The 26,608-nt window shown below is 40.7% G+C and overlaps 2 protein-coding genes across 2 annotated transcripts; both read left to right on the top strand.

Moving 5' to 3' along the window:
• Positions 1 to 2,487: 2,487 nt before the first annotated feature.
• LOC124120718 (tubulin alpha-1A chain-like) lies at positions 2,488 to 5,267 on the top strand. Its single transcript, XM_046483597.2, has 3 exons — positions 2,488 to 2,551; positions 3,466 to 3,688; positions 4,073 to 5,267. Exons 1-3 carry the CDS (start codon positions 2,549 to 2,551, stop codon positions 5,200 to 5,202), a joined length of 1,356 nt encoding a protein of 451 aa, XP_046339553.1. The 5' UTR covers positions 2,488 to 2,548; the 3' UTR covers positions 5,203 to 5,267.
• A 4,215-nt stretch (positions 5,268 to 9,482) lies between these two features.
• On the top strand, positions 9,483 to 11,799 carry LOC124120699 (tubulin alpha-1A chain-like). Its single transcript, XM_046483577.2, has 3 exons — positions 9,483 to 9,561; positions 10,016 to 10,238; positions 10,607 to 11,799. The coding sequence occupies exons 1-3, from the start codon at positions 9,559 to 9,561 to the stop codon at positions 11,734 to 11,736; spliced, it is 1,356 nt and encodes a 451-aa protein (XP_046339533.2). The 5' UTR covers positions 9,483 to 9,558; the 3' UTR covers positions 11,737 to 11,799.
• Positions 11,800 to 26,608: the final 14,809 nt, after the last annotated feature.

Here is a 26,608-nt window from a genome sequence, read left to right as displayed (position 1 = left end):
GCAATCATACATACCTATTTCATGAAGATCATAAGATAAAGGTGGGAAGATACTAAATCCGTACGACACACATGTGCCGTACAAGGTTGACCTCGTTTTATTTGTTTTGATTGGATAACCGTGATCTCTGTCACACCGGGACTACTTTTTTCATTCATAAAATATCGCGCTACAATGTATATATCCATTTACAATGTACGACTACCGATCATATAGATCGACGGTCCCCATGAGCGTGACACACCCGACCACTTTCGCAACTTTCAATTTGATTTAACGTAAAATGATAAGCGTGGTGAAATGAAGTCAGTTTGAACTATCTGGACAGATATCTAGACTTACTTGGTATGATCCGGTTGTGCTATATCAGTGTCTTCTTCGAAGCGTATTTTGTGGCACTGTTTCGGGGGTTGACCAGATTACTCAAAGTGAACATTTCCGATACAAATCATTCGTCTGACTTCTGATTATGTGGCCCAAAATATCCCAAATGTGAACAATAACATTCCCTATTTCTAGCGTAAAACGCTGTGAGAAGATCACGGTTGTCTTATTCCGGTGGTGACCTTGCCCTTCGTTCGAAGCTGTCACTGACATGCAAGCAGACTTGAGTTTGTTTTCACGTCTTCAGTATAGGGTGGTACAGTTAATATGAATGTCTTTGGTGAACACTCTGATTCCCTCTTCCAAAACGGTACGGACATGATATGAATTCAGCTGATAGACCAAGGAAACCGAACCATTTTATGCGCAGACAGATCCCCGCCAGTGCGAGTGACCGACTGTTGGTCTGATATTCACAGCTAATGTGACTTTTAAGATTTTCTTATAGGTGTCCTACGTACTAACAACATGGCGCTTGAATTACCATAAGTTGAAGAAATTCATCCAAAAGGATCTTGAGCGTCGGTGATGTTTTGTTTGCAAATACAACTGCAGGCGCATGCTGTTAATACGTATGCATAAACATGTCAACAATGCCCATATTTGGTCATACATCAAGATTTTGCAACCGGTTTCAGTTTTGTCTGTCAACGAACGAAAGTTGTTATGTATTTACACTTAAATATATATTTAACGTGGGTAATAAATAACATTCCACACTCATTCTAGTTAGATACCATTTTTACGAGTCCACTCGTTTCGTAAAAAAGGTATCTAACGAGAATGAGTGTAGTATTCTCTATGTATATAACTATATCATGAAAATCTAACATAAAACAATGTATATACATATCTCAAGAATATTAAAAATATAGCAATCGTATATAGTTATCTCATGAAGATCATATATATATATATTACAATCGTATATGACACTCTCATGAAGATCATAGATATAGCAATCGTATATAATTATCAAGAAGGTCGTGTATGGAGCAGGTACGTAAATGAATAGCAAATATAAACCAACTGTATATATAACCACTTTTATGAATAGCAAATATAAATCAACTGTATATAAAACCAGTTTGTGAATAGCAAATATAAATCAACTGTATATAAAACCAGTTCATGAATAGCAAATATAAATCAACTGTTTATTAGAGCGTATACACCGATGGTATATAGAACCAGTTTAAGGATAGCATAGGGACTGATATCGAGGCTCTTCCTAATAAGGGAACACCGCTGGCTCAGCATGTGGATCCACTAGTCGTAGGTTCGAATCCCAGCTGTTTACTTTGATGACGCATTACCTCATGTTATATTCTCTAAAGGCACTGAAATGCATTTGTATAATGCCAAAGTAAAATAGGTCCATTATAGTTATTGGTTTAAAGTTGACGTGTATATCAGCTGATAATGAATGTCACGTAAAGGAAATATTCTGTAATGCTTTATTTAAATACTATTTGATTTTGATTGTTCATAGTGGTCGACTCGGAGTCAGTACAATGTGTCTGAGGGTATTCATGTTAAACTGCGGAATGGTTTTTCGTGGGCTAGCACTATTAAAAAGGTACAAGTCCGGATAAGTCGAACAGCCACGCACCCGCGTACATTCACGTCGCTATACAAGTGCAATATTTTAAACGCGACGTTGAACTCCATTTTCATCCATCTCACTTTCTTGATTTAAATGCGGTCAGTTCTTGTCTCAGTTTCGTACTCTTTTCAAGTTTATACACAAGAACTCTGAGCTGGTTATGAGTACATAATCTATACATACATCCCATAAATCGAATTGGAGTCCTCGGACCTAGACTGTGTGAATTGATGAATGATTTACAGAGAAACTAATGACCACAATCCAGGTGCATAAATCAGAAAACAACCACTAATGATGTGAGCAGTGACTCGTGAATCTCTACCCACCTAACATGTAAGTATTTCCCACCCAAGCATATGTCGCCAGGCTGCTTTCTCTAATACTCAATTAACCCCTTTGCAATTGGCTGAGCGACAGTTACTAGGGATCAGCGTCCATGACAACCGGCTGACCACCACGTGTATATAAGTGTCCGGGCACCTGCTCTCAATATCAGACTTTCTCACACCAGACAACTTGCAGTCCACGTGAGGTCCACATCTACCTACAACAATCATGGTAAGTATAGTTTCTCTGGCTTGGTTGGAATCTACACCCCCACGTCGCTAACAATAACTAATATTGATTTGACGGCTGTATCATTGATATTCACTATTATAGACAAACTCAAGCAGGAGTGTTTATACGTGTCTGTTACATTATCGACGTCATATCGGCACTATTTAAGCGTCATCTTGCAATATCTAAGCTGTGGTATCTCACTGGTTACAATGCGTGAAGTCCTTTTCTGGGTTCCCCCGGATTATTTTGCTGGTATATTACTAAATTCGGCGTAAAACAATACTCAGCGACTCACTCAACTAACTCGCTCACACAAGATATCCATAGAAGTTGGCAGAAAAAGGTCACCAGACAGCGAAGCATAATCATCTTTAAATCATGGTTCCATCATATGAGAAATACAAATAAGTTATCATGTTAAAAAAAGTGAAACCGCAAGTCAATTTAAGTTACAAAAAGTATTATTGGGTTTACTTGGAACGACGACAAGTATACGATGGACGAGCTAGGTTCAGGGGACACGAGTGACCCAGTCATCTGAGGCGTCGAAATTCGCTGGATAGAGTTGCGTCCCTTGGGCGCGACAGAAACCTATGACTGTGGACTGGATTCCCGGTTCGCCCCGATTATGTTTCTAGGTTTGTCAGCACCATACCCGTGCTCGCGGGTTTTACCGAAGTGGTAAACGTCTGAGACCTGCATCACTTCGGTCTTTCCTCCCACATTAAGCTGTCACGCCGTGATATAACTGGAATACTGTTAAGACGTTAACTCCCTCACTCACTGACACGCTCATTCACTCACTCCTCGTCTATGTTTACATCGTTTTCAACGAATATTTCTAATGTTGTCGCGTTCATGTCTTCGTGACAGTTTTATTTGACACTGACCGTTTCATTGTGTTTCTTCAGAGGGAATGTATCTCCATCCACGTCGGCCAGGCCGGAGTCCAGATGGGCAATGCATGCTGGGAGTTATACTGTCTGGAGCACGGCATCCAGCCCGACGGTCAGATGCCCTCAGACAAGACCATCGGGGGTGGGGACGACTCCTTCAACACCTTCTTCAGCGAGACCGGGGCTGGGAAACACGTCCCGAGGGCCATCTTTGTTGACCTCGAACCAACTGTTGTCGGTGGGTACAATATATTTTCATATTTAACAATCGTTAATATTCGAAGAAATCTTTAAATCCTTAAAACGTTTCTCTTAATACAAGAATATACTCTTTAATCGAACTTCAACTGTATACTTGTTTTTTTATATTCTTTTCATTTCTTGCTCATACTATCTTTGTTGACCTCGAACCAACTGTTGTCGGTGGGTGTTTCATCTGCTTAAAACATAACAAACAATATGAAGTATAGAACATGAGACTTAAGTAAATGCATCAAACACGTTGATACAACCCAATTCAACTGTGTTCCATTTAAAAAACGCAGCATCTCGTTGACGATGTTGTCCTCTGCCTGTTGATTTTTGCATTGGAATTTACCTCAGTGCCCTGTCACATTTTCAGATGAGGTCCGTACCGGCACCTACCGCCAATTGTTCCACCCAGAGCAGCTCATCACCGGCAAGGAGGACGCCGCCAACAACTACGCCCGTGGTCACTACACCGTCGGAAAAGAGATCGTCGACCTCGTACTTGACCGCACCAGGAAATTGGCTGACCAGTGCACTGGACTCCAGGGCTTCCTCATCTTCCATAGCTTCGGTGGCGGCACTGGATCCGGATTCACCTCTCTCTTGATGGAGAGACTGTCTGTGGACTACGGCAAGAAGTCCAAGTTGGAGTTCGCTGTCTACCCAGCTCCCCAGATCTCCACTGCCGTGGTGGAGCCCTACAACTCCATCCTCACAACCCACACCACCCTGGAACATTCCGACTGTGCCTTCATGGTCGACAACGAGGCCATCTACGACATCTGCAGACGTAACCTCGATATTGAACGTCCTACCTACACCAACCTCAACCGTCTGATTGGTCAGATTGTCAGTTCCATCACTGCCTCTCTCCGTTTCGATGGTGCCCTGAACGTGGATTTGACGGAGTTCCAGACCAACCTGGTGCCCTACCCACGTATCCACTTCCCTCTGGCTACCTACGCTCCTGTCATCTCCGCCGAGAAGGCCTATCACGAACAGCTGTCTGTGGCCGAGATCACAAACGCTTGCTTCGAGCCCGCCAACCAGATGGTCAAATGTGATCCCCGACACGGCAAGTACATGGCCTGTTGCATGTTGTACCGTGGTGATGTCGTCCCTAAGGACGTCAACGCCGCCATCGCCACCATCAAGACCAAGAGAACCATCCAGTTCGTCGACTGGTGTCCCACTGGCTTTAAGGTTGGCATCAACTACCAACCACCCACTGTTGTCCCCGGCGGTGACTTGGCCAAGGTCCAGAGAGCTGTCTGTATGTTGAGCAACACCACCGCCATCGCCGAGGCCTGGGCTCGTCTTGACCACAAATTCGATCTGATGTACGCCAAGCGTGCCTTCGTCCACTGGTATGTGGGTGAGGGTATGGAGGAGGGAGAGTTCTCCGAGGCCCGTGAGGACTTGGCCGCCCTGGAGAAGGACTACGAGGAGGTTGGAGTCGACTCTGTTGAGGGCGAGGGGGAGGAAGAGGGAGAGGAGTATTAGTGCTACCCCAAACTGACACTCAAATGTTCCCTTGATGGAACGACCGAATAAAATATGAAAACAAATATTTCGTTTGCATTTCTTTTAAATCTGTAAAGAGCATAGAGCAATGGGCCAAATTAGTCTCTTACACAACATACAGGCTCTGGTATGTCTTTATTGCTCCATCTGGACAAGGTCTGGACCGTTAGCTTGAAGATTTGTATTAACTTTATTTGTTTCGTGACTTTTACGTCTTTCTGGTTTCTTTTCGGGATATCAGTTCATTATTCATCAGTACGATGTGTGCTTTACATTGACATCACACATTGATCGCACATGACTCATACACTAACGAACGGCTGTGTGGATGCATGTAAGGTATCTTACACAAGCCATACATGGCTGTACGTCGGTGTGCCTTGATGTCGGGTTGGATAAGTGAGTGAGTCATCGAGTATGGATTTACGGCGCTTTAGCAATATTCAAGTAATAGCACAGAGCAGGACAACAGAAATATCGCATCACACGTTGTACCAACATGTGGAATCGAACCCGGGACAGTACCTTTTTACCACTAGGCTACCACACCGACCCATATGTAAGCGAGTGAGTAAGTCAATGGTGTTTCACGCTTCAATCACCTACATGCAGCTATATCACGACAATGTGTAAATACTTGTGTCCGGGCCACTGTAGCCAGTGAGCATGGTAGCAAGACGACACACAGTCAGCCAGACCTATATCCCAACTACCCGTTTTCATGATTTGGCTTGTACGACAAGCATGGGTGCTAGAACTCGGTCATAGCCTATACTTTCTGTTACGCGTACTCATTTTTAAGTGAAAAGGTATGTGACTTTTAACTTAATATATTCATGTGTTGTGTCATGACTGGTCACATATGATGTAAGTTAATCAAAGAGTAATTCGGTTCCAGAACGATGCACATGCACGAGATTTCAGAACTGAAAGATACCAGAAGGGCTCGAAGACGTCACGACGTTGAAGCTTTCGTTAGACTCCTTCCTAGATCCTCCGCTTGGTGTCGCTTCTCTGCCTTTGAAATATTGTACAACGAGCACATATATACGCTTTCGGGAACATTTGTTCATTTACCAGGTGAAAGACGTTCAGACAAGTTCCGTGTAGTTTAACAACTACACGGAACTTGTCTTTGCTCATTTGAAAAGTTGCTCATTTGAAACGTTCCAGTGCAATGTAATGTCCACTTTTCTCACAGCAATTTTCTGAACACTTCCCTTGAAACAAGAAGTCTATATATTAGGTGGGCACTAATTGGCGTTACCGCTTGAACAGCTGAGGGACCGTCCATAAAAAATGCTTAACGTAAATAAAAACGTTTTCTAACTACACAACAAAGCAGTTGGTGTTTGGTATTTGAAAAAAAGAATTACTGTACTGAAATAAAATAAGTACCAGTTATCCCCATGCTTCCCTTCAGACAAACTAACGATCGACATTTGCATTTGGATTCAACTTGACAGCATGTCCGACAATCGCGTGTTTAGTTTTACTGACTAAGCCGGAACCATAATGTCTGATGACTCAAGGTCCCAATTTATACCGACAACTACGTTCCGCCACTAATAATCCCACTTTAGTTAATCTAACTGTGCACGCGGCTTTGATCTGCTTCTAGCTTCCACGAGTCCTGTTCTGTTCCTTGTTTAATGCCGTACTCAGCAATACTCCAGCTATACGGTGGAAATAATCGACCAAACACTCCAGTGACTGACATCGTAAGCAAAGGATCCACCCCATCAACCAAGACACAGAGCAAACACCTTAAGTCGCCTCCTACGACCAGCAGATGTTGCTAGGGACCAACTCTCATCCGAAATCCAATCCGAAAAATCTCAGATAGAAGCAGTAATTCGCGAACGTATTCTGGGACGTATTCTTCACCGAATTCCAAAATTATTCGGACCCCCAAAACCACCCGATGGCGTGTGTATCTGATGACGTATATTTTCATTGCATAAAGCCTCGAACCCTTCTCTATTTATTTGTTTTCATATTACAGTGAACAAACAGTGAGTTTAGGGGTATCTCCATATTATCACGTTATTCCGAAATGGTGCGCACGGTGCATAATAAAGGCCACAAACATGACACACTTAAACCAATGTTGACAACGCAATAGTTATCGCGGATTTTCAAGGTTGTACATAATACGTTGAGGCGATGGGACAACGTTTTATGGGATATTTGCAAAAGTAAAAAGGTCACCCGACGTCGGAAATACCCTACGGAGTGCTATACCTCAGTATAGTGAAGCGGTTTCTATCATTAGTTCTACATGCATGGAGAGTGACGGTAAACCTAACACACTCACTCACTCAACATGCATGAATATGGATGTAAACGCATGTTAATCAAGAACAGTTCTGCTGTCATTTATGATAAATTTACATTGAAACATGATTAGAGTACAAATATATATTTTCTAGATGTCGGTCTTTTAATGCTACATCATTGGTGCCTTATTATTATCACTGAACGGACACACACTGGGTCCTAGAAAGTAATATATTTCATATCAGTGAAACATTGAACCTATATGGATCTTAGAAAGTAATATATTTCATATTAGTGAAGTATTGCACCTATCTGGGTCTAAGAAAGTAATATATTTCGTATCAGTGAAACATTGCACCTAAATGTATATGGGTCTTAGGAAGTTATATATTTCATATTAGTGAAGTATTGCACCTATCTGGGTCTAAGAAAGTAATATAGTTCATGTTAGTGAAGTATTGGTCCTATCTGGGTCTTAGTATCTAATCTATTTCATATCCGGGGAAAATTGCATCTGTCTGGTTATGAGAAACTAATCTATTTCACGTCAGTCAAACATTGCATAAGCTATGTCTTAGAAACTCATGTATTTCACATCAGTCAAACATTGCATAAAGCTATGTCTTAGAAACTCATGTATTTCACATCAGTCAAACATTGCATAAAGCTATGTCTTAGAAACTCATGCATTTCACGTCAGTCAAACATTGCATATAGCTAGGTCTTAGAACACTGGTCTATTTCACATCAGTCAAACATTGCATAAAGCTATGTCTTAGAAATTCATGTATTTCACGTCAGTCAAACATTGCATAAGCTATGTCTTAGAAACTCATGTATTTCACATCAGTCAAACATTACATAAAGCTATGTCTTAGAAACTCATGTATTTCACATCAGTCAAACATTGCATAAAGCTATGTCTTAGAAACTCATGTATTTCACGTCAGTAAACATTGCATATAGCTAGGTCTTAGAACACTGGTCTAATTCGCGTCAGTCAAACATTGCATAAAGCTATGTCTTAGAAACTAATCTAATTCACGTCAGTCAAACATTGCATAAAGCTAGGTCTTAGAAACTAATCTATTTCACGTCAGTCAAACATTGCATAAAGGTAGGTCTTAGAAAGTAAAATATTTCATATCAGAGACACATTGCATCTGTTTGGATCTAAGCAAGTAATCTATTTCATATCAGTCACACATTGCATATAGCTGGGTCTTAGAAAGTAATCTATTTCATATCAGTCACACATTGCATCTGTCTCCTTGATAACGATGAAAGAATCTACATCGAAACGTCACTTAATGCAATAAACCGGAAGTTGTTATCCATAAAGTTGTACGGGTTTTGTTTTTCTATCAAATAAACATCGCATCTTGTAAACGTGTAATACTAAATTTAATGAAACATATCACTGTGTCTTGGAAAGTTAACTATTGTTATCTGTTAAACATTGAATATACTTTGGTCTTGGTAAGTAAAATATTTCATATCGCTACAACATTGCAACTCGTCGTGTCTTTTAAAGGAAAAGTATTTCCTACCACTGAAACATTGCATCGAGCTAAGTCTTGGAAAAGAAACTATTTCATATGGGTAAACCGTTACATTTAGACTTGTCTTGGAAAGTTAAATGTTGCAAGTCGAAAAAATAGATATTTTAGATATAAGACCAGGCTGTGGAAACTAAGAACTCTCATTAAGCATTAAGTAAAGAACAGAGCTAACGAGCTGCAACAAGGAATGAACACCATACTCCAAGTAAACAGTCATTAATTAAGTGTTCAGTGTACCTTCTGTTAATTAGGCTTTCACCATTTAGATGATTTAGAACATAGTGATAATCCCGTCGCAGTCATCCAGTGAACTTTAACCCCTGCACCCCAGACGCCGCCGTCGTAATGAGCTTAGCAACGGTTACTGGGGATCAGCGTCCTTGACAACAGACTGACCACTACGTGTATATAAGCGTCCGGGGACCTGTTCTCTACATCAGACTTTCTCACACCAGACAATTTGCAGTCCACGTGAGATCTACCTACAACAATCATGGTAACTATAATGTAGATGTGTTTAGTGGGAATCAACACTTACACACGTCGTTGACAATAATTCAGAATTAGGCACCAGTATAACACCTATTCCTTACAACACCCAACGTAAAAAAATACACTCACAAGTGTTAAAGATGAACTATTAATGTCTTATCGTCAATAGTTTAGTCATGTACGGAACAACTACTAAAAACGCCAGTGCTCTAGGGATACACGTACCCGCGGCAAACTGTACCCATTCAGGGTGTCAGGGTGTAAATCGCAGAGAAAGAAGAAGCTTTTTGAGGCTATCGTTCAATACGCTATAACTGATTAAGGTATGTAACAAGTATTCCAAAGAGGGTTAATGCGTCTAACCTGTCATGTGTGGAGTACTTCATTACTTATTGAAAGAAACTGAGATGTTGAATATATAAACTGTCACTCACTAACGTTGTCTTTTGTTACTTCAGAGGGAATGTATCTCCATCCACGTCGGCCAGGCCGGAGTCCAGATGGGAAATGCATGCTGGGAGTTGTACTGTCTGGAGCACGGCATCCAGCCCGACGGTCAGATGCCCTCAGACAAGACCATCGGGGGTGGGGATGACTCTTTCAACACCTTCTTCAGCGAGACCGGGGCTGGGAAACACGTCCCGAGGGCCATCTTTGTTGACCTCGAACCAACTGTTGTCGGTGGGTACATCATATTTTCAAATCGCAAAGAGCGGAAACTTCGGAAAGCATGTATCGCACTGTGTGGTTATAATGACTCAGTTAAAATATTGAACATGTACGAGTAACGGACCTTAACGATTAAAGACATTTAACAAACTGCTGTATACAATAAACTATTTCTATGTGAATAGAATGTATGTATATAATCCTTCTTGTCCGTAACATCTAAAAAAATAACTTTAATCTTCAAACTTGTCTTTGTTGGATTATCCACTGATACTCCTAAGATAACAGTTATTTGACTTGCTGTTCACTCAATCATAAACAACCTCATTGAAATCTGTCTTACTACTTGGTGTCTTACTAATTGGAGGTTACCGTTACAGATGAGGTCCGAACCGGCACCTACCGACAACTGTTCCACCCAGAGCAGCTCATCACCGGCAAGGAGGACGCTGCCAACAACTACGCCCGTGGTCACTACACCGTCGGAAAAGAGATCGTCGACCTCGTTCTTGACCGCACAAGGAAGTTGGCTGACCAGTGCACTGGACTCCAGGGCTTCCTAATCTTCCACAGCTTCGGTGGCGGCACTGGCTCCGGTTTCACCTCTCTCTTGATGGAGAGGCTGTCTGTGGACTACGGCAAGAAGTCCAAGTTGGAGTTCGCTGTCTACCCCGCTCCCCAGATCTCCACTGCCGTGGTGGAACCCTACAACTCCATCCTCACAACCCACACCACCCTGGAACACTCCGACTGCGCCTTCATGGTCGACAACGAGGCCATCTACGACATCTGCAGACGTAACCTCGATATCGAACGTCCTACCTACACCAACCTCAACCGTCTGATTGGTCAGATTGTCAGCTCCATCACTGCCTCTCTCCGTTTCGATGGTGCCCTGAACGTGGATCTGACAGAGTTCCAGACCAATCTTGTGCCATACCCACGAATCCACTTCCCTCTGGCTACCTACGCTCCTGTCATCTCCGCCGAGAAGGCCTACCACGAACAACTGTCTGTGGCCGAGATCACTAACGCCTGCTTCGAGCCCGCCAACCAGATGGTCAAATGTGATCCCCGTCACGGCAAGTACATGGCTTGTTGCATGTTGTACCGTGGTGATGTCGTCCCTAAGGACGTCAACGCCGCCATCGCCACCATCAAGACCAAGAGAACCATCCAGTTTGTCGACTGGTGTCCCACTGGCTTCAAGGTTGGCATCAACTACCAACCACCCACTGTTGTCCCCGGCGGTGACTTGGCCAAGGTCCAGAGAGCTGTCTGTATGTTGAGCAACACCACCGCCATCGCCGAGGCCTGGGCTCGTCTTGACCACAAATTCGATCTGATGTACGCCAAGCGTGCCTTCGTCCACTGGTATGTGGGTGAGGGTATGGAGGAGGGAGAGTTCTCCGAGGCCCGTGAGGACTTGGCCGCCCTGGAAAAGGACTACGAGGAGGTTGGAGTCGACTCTGTTGAGGGCGAGGGAGAGGAAGAGGGAGAGGAGTATTAGTGCTACCCCAAACTGACACTCAAATGTTCCCTTGGTGGAACGACCGAATAAAAAAGCGTAAAACAAATATTTGTCTTTGTCTGTTTACAGTATTTAGTTACTTGCTTTCATGTTTATTGGGAGACAATACAAAGAAAAATAATAGGATTGAATTATCATCATAAAGGACACCGGTATGCAATATTTATATTTTACATCGTCATACGCATTGAAGCTGCCTCTCACGTTCATATGTTAACAGCACTTTAGTGGAGCATTTAGCAGATAACGCATTTTTTGTCTCTACACACAGCTTTCTGGTGCAAATACGTTTTACTGATAACGAGAGGATTCAACTTGCTGATGTTTCATTTTTAGATGTGATTACATGGTGTCTTGCGATGGTGTTAAGAGAATACATGATCCTGTTACATTTTATTGCTATTCATATGCTTTTTTGTGATTTGACATTAAGCGTCTGTAGTACGACTTTCAGTGATCATGTTTATGAGGTTTGGTGGGGCATTGTTTTTATTGGACCCTAATTACTTTATGATGGTTGGGCCTCTTCGTCTCAGCTCCATAGCCGTGACGCTGGGAAAGGGCAGCATTTAATTAATGAGAGTAGAATATATCCTGGAGGATACACTTGAGGGAGAGGGCTATATTAATTACCGTACCACAGGAAGAGACCTGTAGACGTGAGCACGGGGTTGTGTGTAAGATGGCCGTCGCATAATGGCCGCCAGGAGTGGTAAACATTGAGCTAAAGCAGTGTTGTTTTCACGGGCCTGTTGAATAAATTTCCAGCGCTGCTGTCTATATATCTTCTACTTGATCCTGGATACATCATTTTGGCATTTACATTTTAATATTTTTCAACGTACATTAATGGTTTACTAGTCATAGATTTTAGAGTATTTGTCAATTGTGGTGAACGTACAAGCAATAATTGTAATTTGTGGTGACATCTAAATTTAAACGTCTCATTTAAAACAATAAGTAAGTACGATAGTAAATAATAATATTCAAATCGCATTAAACTACAATGAGACATCATCTGAAAATGACTATATATGCAAATGTTACAAAACTGTACCTATCTTCACGAATTATTAAAAAATGGGCATTAAGTTCACGGAGACGAAGGCTATAGATACAATACCATATTTTATTTTTTAGATGATAAAGTACATCATTTCATAATGAATTCAGTTATTGATATCTAAAAACCGATTTCCCATATTAATAAACATTTCATGATAAAACACAATCAAATGTGTGATATAAATTCATTCTTTAGTATCCATAAATGAATTATTGATATCATATAACGAATAAATAGTAAAAAGGCGCCCTATATATTGTTCTTTGTGGACTGTATTAAGTTACGCATTTGCATCACGGTTATAATGTTAATTGCTAGTCTTTTTTCTGCACCATCATTTCTTTCATCTTATGAAAAAATGTTTTTAAAATGGCAACTTATAATTAACTTATATATAGCACTGGTATAAATAAATAGTACACACACTAATTTAATGTCATAACTGGCCTCACTCTGTCACATACAGCACTAAAACTACTATATTTCAAGTCTCTTAACCAAGTTTGAGAAGATGACCAACAGCATCAAGGAACTCGATAGGGGTTTTCTGTCCTTGAGTCAACATGTCCTTAAGACGTCTCAGGCGATTTTCAGTCTCTCTGTAAACTCGCTTCCTGCTGGGTGGGGCGGCACCAAAGTATAACTGTTTTTGTCCTGTCTGCACACTCAATTTACAAATCGGTAGATATTCGGGTGGCGGTGGGGTAAGGTTCTTTTAAGGCCATGGTGAAATCCCTCAAGATTGTTGTTGGTGCGAGGGCCGGGTGTCTGGTGGTGATTCAAGAGAGGTATTGGAAACCGAGCATCATCGTCAATTGATGACCATATAGTTGATAACCATATAGTCATTGAAGTCTTCAGTTCTCGGAACTGGTGGAGTTGCCTGCTTAGCATCCAACCAGGTGTCCTGGACATCACGCAAGGGCAGGAGGGCAGGGTGTTGTGACGTGGTTGGGTGGCGTGCGGTGTGGGCTTGTTGCATTCGTCACCACTCGCCCCTTTCCGTAACCTGCAAGAAGATTCGTCCCCCTATCGATGAATGTTATGTGCGAAAATACGACAAACCAATCAGAATGCGCGTATGATTTCAAGTTCTTCGTCAAAGAATCCCTCAGAAATATTTTTTGATTTTACATATCTTGCAATCTAAAAATGTACCCAAGACAAAGTTAAATATGTTCAGTCATACTGTATAATTCCGCACGTCCCAATGTGCTTTAAATTGCATCTGAAATATACATAATACATGGGGAAATAATATGTGAACGAGTTGACAATTGTTTTAGGTATGCCCGTTTGCGCTAAGACGGAACCCGGTCACAAAAATGGCCATGAGAGGGGCACGAGTCGCTATTCGGCTTGTCCCGGAATAACACGAGTTGGTCACGAATGGGCTTGTTGTTGGCGCCGGCTGGCTTAACGACTCTATTGAGTTAGTGTATGGTTAGCTGGGGTTATAGGCACGGACGTCGGAGAGGGCGACTCGTGTTGGAAATTTCGATCCCGATCCGAAAGTTGGGGTGTTTGTTTACTAGGGCATAGTTATGTTGTATAGATTTGTTTGGGAGGTTCTAAATTCGGTCTATAAGGTCGGCTTTGATGATGAATTGCGTTATTGCATTGAAGATGTAGATAGGGTTGGAAGGTTTGAAAAGTAGTGTGAGGTTTTGTTTATAGTTAGGAGGGATAGCTTGATAAAGTTCGGAGTGAAGGGTGTTATAGAAAGGACAGCTGTTAAAAATATGATATAAGTCTTCTGGTTGATTACAATATGTACATTTCCCGTCCGGGTGTCTGCCTTGTTTGTGTAGATTGTGGTTGAGGTTGGTATTTCCGCTGATGATTCTTGATATAATATTGTCCAAATGGTTAGAGCTGTTATAGTTGCGACATTTGAGATTGTATTGCGTAAAAAGTGTTTTGAGCCATTGCGAGTTAGTGTTTTGGATTATATTGTTTTAGTTTTGAAGTTTTATAGACTTTTTAAATTTGTTCTTGATCTCCGCTTTGGAGGTATGGAAATAGATTTCTAATGAGGGCTGTTGGGTGGCTATATTGGCTGCGATGTGTGCTGTGTTATTGCCTGGTATATTTGTGTGTCCCGGGGCCCAGAGTAGACTGATTTGTTTGTTGTTGTTGTTAAGTTGGTTGATTAGAGTAATAATGTTGTTGATGTTAGTGAGTCTGATAGTGAGTCTGATATTATTAGAAATTTTTGTTTTGATAGCGTGTATTGCTGTAAGGATATGGCTAATAGTTCCCCTGTGTTATTGTTAGTGAAGTTTTTATAGTGAAAGTTTGTGGTGACAGGGGGGTTGTTGGTCTATGTGTATTCCTAGTCCTGTTTTTCCATTGGTTTGGGATGCGTCGGTGTAAATGTAAGTGTGTGTCGGCCAGTTATTGTGGAGGTGTCTGAGGGTTGCTTCGGCCTTTTTTGCAGTTGGGGTGCCGGGGCTTTGTATGAAAAGTTCGTGGAGCGTTGTGTCAACTGGGGGGGATGGGAGGTCGGCTATGTATTGTAGGGAGGGGTGTGTGTGTGATATATTGCTTAGATTGTGGGTGTGTATTAGCTTGTGTAGGTGGGTCATGTGTGGGGCTTGGTCAATGCTGTTTGTTTGTTAATGTTGTTATATTTTTGTTTGAGTATTTTAAAGATTGGATTGTGTTGTGCCCCAGCCCAGTAGTTGAGGATTGTCTGTTGTATTCTGTGTGTAATGGAGAGAGTGTTGGTCATGAGTATGGCGTGGTGTGAGGTACCAGTCCTGGTGCCGGTAGCTATTTTGAGGGCCTTATATTGAATTGATTTTATTTTGTTGTAGTTAGTAGTTGAAATGCCGCTTAGGACCGGAGCGGCGTAGTCGATTTTGGATTGAATAAGTGTTTTGTAGATGTTGAGGAGGGTTTGTTTGTCAGACCCCCAATTGTTACCTTTAATAGCTCTCATTAATTTTAAATCTTTTTCACAAGAGTTGACCAATTTTGATATACGGGGGCCCCATGTAAGGTGTCGGTCAAATGTAACCCCTAGGAACTTAGCTTCTTTTTGGTATGTAATTTCTTTGTCATTAAGGTGAAGTTTGGGTGTGTAATTTTGCATATATTGTTTTTTGATGAGCATGCCAATGGTCTTTTTGGTGTTGATTTGGAATCCCGAATTTGAAGCCTATTTTTTTATATTGTTTAAAGCAGATTGCATTCTGGTTTTTAATAAATTGATGGAGGCCGAGAGGTCCAAAGGGAAACGTCATCTGCGAAATTTGCTGTGGTATTTTTTTTCTTTATTTTTGGAATCTGAAAAGATGTCATTTATCATAAAATTGAATAGTGTTGGCGATAAGATGCTTCCTTGTGGAGTACCGTTTTCAATGGGGTGTGTGTCGGATAGGGTTTGATGGGATTTAACGGTGATGTGTCTATCTGTTAGGAAAGAGTGAATGAAGTTTAGTATTCTCCCATTGATATGATTATTTTCGAGTTTTTTAAGGAGGCCGTTATGCCAAACCATGTCGAAAGCTTTGCTGAAATCTATAAAGATGGCCAGGGTGTATTGTTTCATTGATTTCGCAGTCCTAATGTCTTGTTCTAGGTGTAGAATGTGGTCTAATGTTTGTCTGTTATTTGTGAAGCCGCTCTGGTCCGGGCTTATTAGTCTGTTTATAGAGATGTGATGCTTAAGTCTATTATTGATAATTGATTCAAGGATTTTGCATATATGGGAGGTTAGAGATATGGGGCGGAAGGAGTCTGGGTCGTTCGGGGGTTTGCCCGGCTTCAGGACTGGAATGATTTTTGCGTGTTTCCAGGTTTGTGGTGTTGTGCCTGTTGACCATATTTGGTTGTAGGGTTGTAGTAATAATTGTTGTATTTGAGGTGTGATTTTATTTAGTATTATGTAACGTATGTTATCGAGTCCTGTGGCTGCGGCTGTGTTTTTGTTATGAAGTGCATGTAGAAGTTCATATATATTAATGGTTTTATTGATGGGTAGATGGTGCTTTTTGTTTGTATCTTGGAATGGGGGGGGGGGGGGGTAATTGGCGGTACCGGTGCTGCTGGTCTTGGCAAAGTGGATAGCTATATGATTGGCTTTATCTTTATTGGATGGGCAGTTGGATTGGACTGATTTTCGAAATGTCCGTTTTAGTCATTTAAGTTTGTTCCAGATTTTTCTTGAATTATTTTCGCCAATTTTGGGGGTATTGCAGAAGAGCTGCCAGTGTTTTTTCCTGGCCGTTTTAATAAGCTGTTTAGTATGGTTTCTGAGATGAATGAAATCAGGGTTTTTTGTTTTATCCCGTTTACTTCTATTTAGGGCTCTTTTTCTTAATTTTCTAGAGTTTTGGATGTCGTCGTTCCACCAGGGGACTGGGTTGTGGGAAGGGGCGGGTTTGGTTGTGGGTATGCATTGGCTTGCGATATCGAATAGTGTGTTGGTAAGGTTGGTGTTGAATGTGTCTATGTTGCTGTTTTGTATTTTTGGGGGGTCGGTTTGGTTGCATAGTTTTGTAAAGAGTTGCCAATTGGCTTTTTGAAAATTGAATTTTATTTGCTTGGTGGTTTCTAAAGGGGGTTCGTTAGTGAGTGAAGGGGGATTTAGAGAGAATTTGGTCTGTCAAATGTCATTATGATGGACTCTAGTTATATACTATAGTGTTAATCCACAATAAATTGAGTAAACCCAATTTAAGGTTCAAACTACTCCCAGCCCGACAACTTGTAAGTTGCTATTACTGCATACACATGAAACATTTTGATCTTAAACAGTGTATAACTGTGATTTCCTAAACCAGTTAATTTCATTAAAAGTGACGGGTCTTTTTATTATAATCTTCTTTATCTACAAATAATTTGTTTTCATTAGGTACATCTGTAACTATTTAATCTTCACAAAGTACCCTTCCTTGCCTTTCTAAAACAACATCGAAAAGAAGCTAATGAGTCTTCTTAATTAAAGGAGGACTAAACCATTATAACAATGGGTAAACTCAATCAGTCATGACAACTCTCTGTAGATGTTTTGGCATGTAGACGTTTTGGCATGTAGAAGTTTTGGGAGTGAACCGTGACAATAGCTCAATTTGACTCAACTTGTGTGTCGCTCTCGCGTTAGATTTGCTAACGAACCAATTTAGGTCGGATTTAGTGCACCATGCGTTTAAGCTCCCATGTCTGATCCTTATGAAAACACATTAAGGGTTTAAAACAACACAGTAATCCATATCATGTTTCACATGACCACGAAATATGACACATAAATAAGAAATATTTGGGACTTTGGCTCAAGGAACACCTAGATTAAAATTTCACAGCTAAACAAATTGCTAAATCTGCTGGAAGAGCCCTCAGTGTAATTATTAGTAAATTTAAATTAGTTGGAGGAATGACCTATGATGTTTTCAGTACTTTGTATGACAATCTTGTACAACCTATCTTAACGTATGGTGCAGCAATTTGGGGAACCAGAGAATTTAGTTGCATAAATGCCATCCAAAATAGAGCGTGCCGCTTTTTCTTGGGTGTAGGAAAAACTACTCCTAATTTGGCCGTAAGAGGGGAGATGGGTTGGTCATCGATTATCACTAAACATAAAATCGAAGTTGTGCGTTTCTGGAAGAAGTTGAATTCAGCTCCCCCGCAGAGAATTATAGCTCGTATCAGAAATTGGTCTCTGTCATACCGAAAGTCCTGGGACAGCAGAGTTGTAAGAATGTTTGGTTCTTTTGATCTACCATTTTTGGATCTCTATAACATTGGTAATATAGATTTCCAAATTTTGAAATCAAAACTGATAGAACTTGACGGAGAAAACTGGTTGCGTGGAGTTTGGAATGACACTGGTCATACTACAGGCAATAAGCTTAGAACGTTTAGATTGTTTAAAAATACACTGAATGTTTCATTTTATGTACGCCATATTCTGGATAGATCACGACGAAGCACTTTAGCTAAACTTCGCTGTGGAACTTTACCCTTAGAATTAGAAAGAGGTCGTTATACACGCCCGAAAACCCCTGTTTCTGAACGCGTCTGTAAATTATGTAACGGCCAAACTGTTGAAGATGAAGTTCACTTTTTGGTAACGTGTGACTGTTATAGAGATCTAAGACTTAATGTTTGGCAGAAAGTATCCCTTATTAACCCCTCGTTTATTACCATGTCTCCGGCAGACCAAACCGTATTCTTAATGCAGTGCGACGAACTGGTTAAACCACTTGCTGCATTAATCTTCACAATGTATCGGAGAAGAAAATATATAAAACAATAAACTGGGTAGTTGTGTGCGTGTGATAATTCTTATCATCTATCATGTTTTGCTGTGTTGTAGGGTTGATGTGTGGGGGTGCTGTGGGTTGTGATGGGTGGCTGGCCCGAGGGGTTGTGATGGGTGGCTGGCCCGACGTGGTTGGTGCTTCTTTTTTGTGGAGACGGGGAGGGATGTGGATGCGAGTGAGGACGTGGTTGATGGGCGCGGATGAGGGAGTTGGTGTGGATGCGGGAACGGATACAGGTGAGGGTGTGTTTAAGAAATGGGGTGTGTGTGAGAGTGATGTGTGACGGTGAGGGTTCGAGCGAGGGTTCGGATGTGATTGAAGTGATGTCAATGAGGGTTTGGGTGTGTCTGAATGTTCGGGTGTGTTTGCGTGGTTTGCGTAAGCTGCTGTGAGTGAAGACCTGGATGTGGGAATGGATGTGGTTGTGTGTATATAGGATGTTTGTATGGGGGATAATATTATGAATGTTATTTTCATAACTGCTATTAAATGTGGTGTGTACATATATAAAATAGTGTTTTTATGAGTCTTTTAGTGTCTCGTAGGCCATTTTGGCCGGCCGCTGAATTTTTACATTCTTGCCTTGTCATTTTATATGTACAGCGGGTGACACTATAATAAAATATTCTTCTTCTTCTTCTTCTTCTTCTATTCTTCTTCTTCTATATTTCTTCTTTTAATAACAAAATAAGATAATATAAAGTTTTGTCACTCTCGTTTTATTCACAAAATATTCACCATCAACAATGTATCATTTTACATTACTCCAAGTGAAGCGATGGTCGGCATACTCCATTCTGGATACGGCACCATCCATCAGTCGTGCTCAAGTTGTTAGTTCTTGGACCATCGTTGCCGAAGTGGTTCGAAAGATGTCGCAAGTTGTCTCCAGTGGATTAACCAAGGACCTTCAGTCGAAACACGTGCAGGACATGTCTTTTCAAGACACAGCCAAGACTGCCACGTGTCTCTCTTCTTATTGCAACGGAACATAAATCCATGAAAACAAAGAATCCTACCTCCACGATGGGATGGTATGAATTTGATGTCAACTTGAGCGTTTGCCATTTTGCAAGTAACTTCTCGCTTTTTAATAATGCTCATTTAATTAATTAAGATTGACACTGATTGAACATGCTACTATGATTGGCATGATTACCAAATCATAATTAATTACTGAGATGTGGTCATGGAGAACATACTAATCCTATGTATGTAACCCAAATGTAATTCCAGATATTCTATATTGGCAAACAAAAGCTATTCTAAGTGAAAAGTAATCTATAATGTAAATGGTAATTCTATGGATTGTACCATGGATAGTTTGAATTATCATGTTTATTCAAATGATTTTTTTTCAAGATAAAGTTATATATCACTAGATTATTGCCTGTATTTGTTTTTGTGATGACCTTGTATTTATTTTTCCATATAATAGAAAATTATGGAAAGTTTGAGCGATCTGCGTGGAGTCAATTTCCATATGTGTGTTCTACTAAGTAAAATAGCCACTATACTTGTCATTATATTTATATGAAAATAACATAATCGTAACCGTAATAACTTCAGCTTTATTTTGATAGATTACACATGGAAATTGGACAATTTTAAAGACATTTATTGACCTTTTTGATGCAGTACAAAAATGACGCTGACGTGGAATGCAAAATCGCGATCTTTAGGGTACCTCCACAAATATGATGAAAACAGGAAGTGCATGCCTATAATTTCAATGTTAACATATGATTCCATGTTCAGGGCACTCTAAGGCTTCAGGAAAAGTATGTTTTGTTGGGAGGTGGGGGGGGGGGGGGGGGGGGGGTGTGTGTGTGTGGGGGGGGTGTGTGTGTGGGGGGGGGGGGGATGCATAATGGACCTAAGTAGCCCATGGCCTAATATTTTTTATTATTCAACCCGACCAACCCCGTCGATGTAATTCAGTTATTGATATCAAAAAAACGATTTTCCATATTAATAAACATTTCATGATAAAACACAATCAAATGTGTGATATAAATTCATTCTTTAGTATCCATAAATGAATTATTGATATCATATAACGAATAAATAGTAAAAAGGCGCCCTATATATTGTTCTTTGTGGACTGTATTAAGTAACGCATTTGCATCACGGTTATAATGTTAATTGCTAGTCTTGTTTCTGCACCATCATTTCTTTCATCTTATGAAAAAAAGTTTAAAAAATGGCAACTTATAATTAACTTATATATAGCACTGGTATAAATAAATAGTACACACACTAATTTAATGTCATAACTGGCCTCACTCTGTCACATACAGCACTAAAACTTCTATATTTCAAGTCTCTTAACCAAGTTTGAGAAGATGACCAACAGCATCAAGGAACTCGATAGGGGTTTTCTGTCCTTGAGTCAACATGTCCTTAAGACGTCTCAGGCGATTTTCAGTCTCTCTGTAAACTCGCTTCCTGCTGGGTGGGGCGGCACCAAAGTATAACTGTTTTTGTCCTGTCTGCACACTCAATCTTCTTAATCACTTCTACAAATCGGTAGATATTCGGGTGGCGGTGGGGTAAGGTTCTGTTAAGGCCATGGTGAAATCCCTCAAGATTGTTGTTGGTGCGAGGGCCGGGTGTCTGGTGGTGATTCAAGAGAGGTATTGGAAACCGAGCATCATCGTCAATTGATGACCATATAGTTGATAACCATATAGTCATTGAAGTCTTCAGTTCTCGGAACTGGTGGAGTTGCCTGCTTAGCATCCAACCAGGTGTCCTGGACATCACGCAAGGGCAGGAGGGCAGGGGGTTGTGACGTGGTTGGGTGGCGTGCGGTGTGGGCTTGTTGTTGGCGCCGGCTGGCTTAACGACTCTATTGAGTTAGTGTATGGTTAGCTGGGGTTATAGGCACGGACGTCGGAGAGGGCGACTCGTGTTGGAAATTTCGATCCCGATCCGAAAGTTGGGGTGTTTGTTTACTAGGGCATAGTTATGTTGTATAGATTTGTTTGGGAGGTTCTAAATTCGGTCTATAAGGTCGGCTTTGATGATGAATTGCGTTATTGCATTGAAGATGTAGATAGGGTTGGAAGGTTTGAAAAGTAGTGTGAGGTTTTTTTATAGTTAGGAGGGATAGCGAGATAAAGTTCGGAGTGAAGGGTGTTATAGAAAGGACAGCTGTTAAAAATATGATATAAGTCTTCTGGTTGATTACAATATGTACATTTCCCGTCCGGGTGTCTGCCTTGTTTGTGTAGATTGTGGTTGAGGTTGGTATTTCCGCTGATGATTCTTGATATAATATTGTCCAAATGGTTAGAGCTGTTATAGTTGCGACATTTGAGATTGTATTGCGTAAAAAGTGTTTTGAGCCATTGCGAGTTAGTGTTTTGGATTATATTGTTGTGGTTTTGAAGTTTTATAGACTTTTTAAATTTGTTCTTGATCTCCGCTTTGGAGGTATGGAAATAGATTTCTAATGAGGGCTGTTGGGTGGCTATATTGGCTGCGATGTGTGCTGTGTTATTGCCTGGTATATTTGTGTGTCCTGGGGCCCAGAGTAGACTGATTTGTTTGTTGTTGTTGTTAAGTTGGTTGATTAGAGTAATAATGTTGTTGATGTTAGTGAGTCTGATAGTGAGTCTGATATTATTAGAAATTTTTGTTTTGATAGCCTGTATTGCTGTAAGGATATGGCTAATAGTTCCCCTGTGTTATTGTTAGTGAAGTTTTTATAGTGAAAGTTTGTGGTGACGGGGGGGGGGGGGTGCGTTGTTGGTCTATGTGTATTCCTAGTCCTGTTTTTCCATTAGTTTGGGATGCGTCGGTGTAAATGTAAGTGTGTGTCGGCCAGTTATTGTGGAGGTGTCTGAGGGTTGCTTCGGCCTTTTTTGCAGTTGGGGTGCCGGGGCTTTGTATGAAAAGTTCGTGGAGCGTTGTGTCAACTGGGGGGGATGGGAGGTCGGCTATGTATTGTAGGGAGGGGTGTGTGTGTGATATATTGCTTAGATTGTGGGTGTGTATTAGCTTGTGTAGGTGGGTCATGTGTGGGGCTTGGTCAATGCTGTTTGTTTGTTAATGTTGTTATATTTTTGTTTGAGTATTTTAAAGATTGGATTGTGTTGTGCCCCAGCCCAGTAGTTGAGGATTGTCTGTTGTATTCTGTGTGTAATGGAGAGAGTGTTGGTCATGAGTATGGCGTGGTGTGAGGTACCAGTCCTGGTGCCGGTAGCTATTTTGAGGGCCTTATATTGAATTGATTTTATTTTGTTGTAGTTAGTAGTTGAAATGCCGCTTAGGACCGGAGCGGCGTAGTCGATTTTGGATTGAATAAGTGTTTTGTAGATGTTGAGGAGGGTTTGTTTGTCAGACCCCCAATTGTTACCTTTAATAGCTCTCATTAATTTTAAATCTTTTTCACAAGAGTTGACCAATTTTGATATACGGGGGCCCCATGTAAGGTGTCGGTCAAATGTAACCCCTAGGAACTTAGCTTCTTTTTGGTATGTAATTTCTTTGTCATTAAGGTGAAGTTTGGGTGTGTAATTTTGCATATATTGTTTTTTGATGAGCATGCCAATGGTCTTTTTGGTGTTGATTTGGAATCCCGAATTTGAAGCCTATTTTTTTATATTGTTTAAAGCAGATTGCATTCTGGTTTTTAATAAATTGATGGAGGCCGAGGAGGTCCAAAGGGAAACGTCATCTGCGAAATTTGCTGTGGTATTTTTTTTCTTTATTTTTGGAATCTGAAAAGATGTCATTTATCATAAAATTGAATAGTGTTGGCGATAAGATGCTTCCTTGTGGAGTACCGTTTTCAATGGAGTGTGTGTCGGATAGGGTTTGATGGGATTTAACGGTGATGTGTCTATCTGTTAGGAAAGAGTGAATGAAGTTTAGTATTCTCCCATTGATATGATTATTTTCGAGTTTTTTAAGGAGGCCGTTATGCCAAACCATGTCGAAAGCTTTGCTGAAATCTATAAAGATGGCCAGGGTGTATTGTTTCATTGATTGCGCAGTCCTAATGTCTTGTTCTAGGTGTAGAATGTGGTCTAATGTTTGTCTGTTATTTGTGAAGCCGCTCTGGTCCGGGCTTATTAGTCTGTTTATAGAGATGTGATGCTTAAGTCTATTATTGATAATTGATTCAAGGATTTTGCATATATGGGAGGTTAGAGATATGGGGCGGAAGGAGTCTGGGTCGTTCGGGGGTTTGCCCGGCTTCAGGACTGGAATGATTTTTGCGTGTTTCCAGGTTTGTGGTGTTGTGCCTGTTGACCATATTTGGTTGTAGGGTTGTAGTAATAATTGTTGTATTTGAGGTGTGATTTTATTTAGTATTATGTAACGTATGTTATCGAGTCCTGTGGCTGCGGCTGTGTTTTTGTTATGAAGTGCATGTAGAAGTTCATGTATATTAATGGTTTTATTGATGGGTAGATGGTGCTTTTTGTTTGTATCTTGGAATGGGGGGGGGGGGGGGGGGGGTAATTGGCGGTACCGGTGCTGCTGGTCTTGGCAAAGTGGATAGCTATATGATTGGCTTTATCTTTATTGGATGGGCAGTTGGACTGATTTTCGAAATGTCCGTTTTAGTCATTTAAGTTTGTTCCAGATTTTTCTTGAATTATTTTCGCCAATTTTGGGGGTATTGCAGAAGAGCTGCCAGTGTTTTTTCCTGGCCGTTTTAATAAGCTGTTTAGTATGGTTTCTGAGATGAATGAAATCAGGGTTTTTTGTTTTATCCCGTTTACTTCTATTTAGGGCTCTTTTTCTTAATTTTCTAGAGTTTTGGATGTCGTCGTTCCACCAGGGGACTGGGTTGTGGGAAGGGGCGGGTTTGGTTGTGGGTATGCATTGGCTTGCGATATCGAATAGTGTGTTGGTAAGGTTGGTGTTGAATGTGTCTATGTTGCTGTTTTGTATTTTTGGGGGGTCGGTTTGGTTGCATAGTTTTGTAAAGAGTTGCCAATTGGCTTTTTGAAAATTGAATTTTATTTGCTGGGTGGTTTCTAAAGGGGGTTCGTTAGTGAGTGAAGGGGGATTTAGAGAGAATTTGGTCTGTCAAATGTCATTATGATGGACTCTAGTTATATACTATAGTGTTAATCCACAATAAATTGAGTAAACCCAATTTAAGGTTCAAACTACTCCCAGCCCGACAACTTGTAAGTTGCTATTACTGCATACACATGAAACATTTTGATCTTAAACAGTGTATAATTGTGATTTCCTAAACCAGTTAATTTCATTAAAAGTGACGGGTCTTTTTTATTATAATCTTCTTTGTCTACAAATAAGTTGTTTTCATTAGGTACATCTGTAACTATTTAATCTTCACAAAGTACCCTTCCTTGCCTTTCTAAAACAACATCGAAAAGAAGCTAATGAGTCTTCTTAATTAAAGGAGGACTAAACCATTATAACAATGGGTAAACTCAATCAGTCATGACAACTCTCTGTAGATGTTTTGGCATGTAGAAGTTTTGGGAGTGAACCGTGACAATAGCTCAATTTGACTCAACTTGTGTGTCGCTCTCGCGTTAGATTTGCTAACGAACCAATTTAGGTCGGATTTAGTGCACCATGCGTTTAAGCTCCCATGTCTAATCCTTATGAAAACACATTAAGGGTTTAAAACAACACAGTAATCCATATCATGTTTCACATGACCACGAAATATGACACATAAATAAGAAATATTTGGGACTTTGGCTCAAGGAACACCTAGATTAAAATTTCACAGCTAAACAAATTGCTAAATCTGCTGGAAGAGCCCTCAGTGTAATTATTAGTAAATTTAAATTAGTTGGAGGAATGACCTATGATGTTTTCAGTACTTTGTATGACAATCTTGTACAACCTATCTTAACGTATGGTGCAGCAATTTGGGGAACCAGAGAATTTAGTTACATAAATGCCATCCAAAATAGAGCGTGCCGCTTTTTCTTGGGTGTAGGAAAAACTACTCCTAATTTGGCCGTAAGAGGGGAGATGGGTTGGTCATCGATTATCACTAAACATAAAATCGAAGTTGTGCGTTTCTGGAAGAAGTTGAATTCAGCTCCCCCGCAGAGAATTATAGCTCGTATCAGAAATTGGTCTCTGTCATACCGAAAGTCCTGGGACAGCAGAGTTGTAAGAATGTTTGGTTCTTTTGATCTACCATTTTTGGATCTCTATAACATTGGTAATATAGATTTCCAAATTTTGAAATCAAAACTGATAGAACTTGACGGAGAAAACTGGTTGCGTGGAGTTTGGAATGACACTGGTCATACTACAGGCAATAAGCTTAGAACGTTTAGATTGTTTAAAAATACACTGAATGTTTCATTTTATGTACGCCATATTCTGGATAGATCACGACGAAGCACTTTAGCTAAACTTCGCTGTGGAACTTTACCCTTAGAATTAGAAAGAGGTCGTTATACACGCCCGAAAACCCCTGTTTCTGAACGCGTCTGTAAATTATGTAACGGCCAAACTGTTGAAGATGAAGTTCACTTTTTGGTAACGTGTGACTGTT

This window comes from Haliotis rufescens, unplaced genomic scaffold (assembly GCF_023055435.1).
Source record: "Haliotis rufescens isolate VD_foot unplaced genomic scaffold, xgHalRufe1.0.p SCAF_16, whole genome shotgun sequence".
NCBI lineage: Eukaryota > Metazoa > Mollusca > Gastropoda > Lepetellida > Haliotidae > Haliotis > Haliotis rufescens.
Note: the sequence above shows the minus strand (reverse complement) of the source record. Positions and strands in the feature narration are given on the sequence as shown.

Bases quoted from the DNA above. Each gene is read 5' to 3' on its own strand.
- LOC124120718 (XM_046483597.2), top strand. The intron at 3,689-4,072 runs GTGGGTACAATA...TCACATTTTCAG, and splicing joins CCTCGAACCAACTGTTGTCG to ATGAGGTCCGTACCGGCACC.
- LOC124120699 (XM_046483577.2), top strand. The intron at 10,239-10,606 runs GTGGGTACATCA...TTACCGTTACAG, and splicing joins CCTCGAACCAACTGTTGTCG to ATGAGGTCCGAACCGGCACC.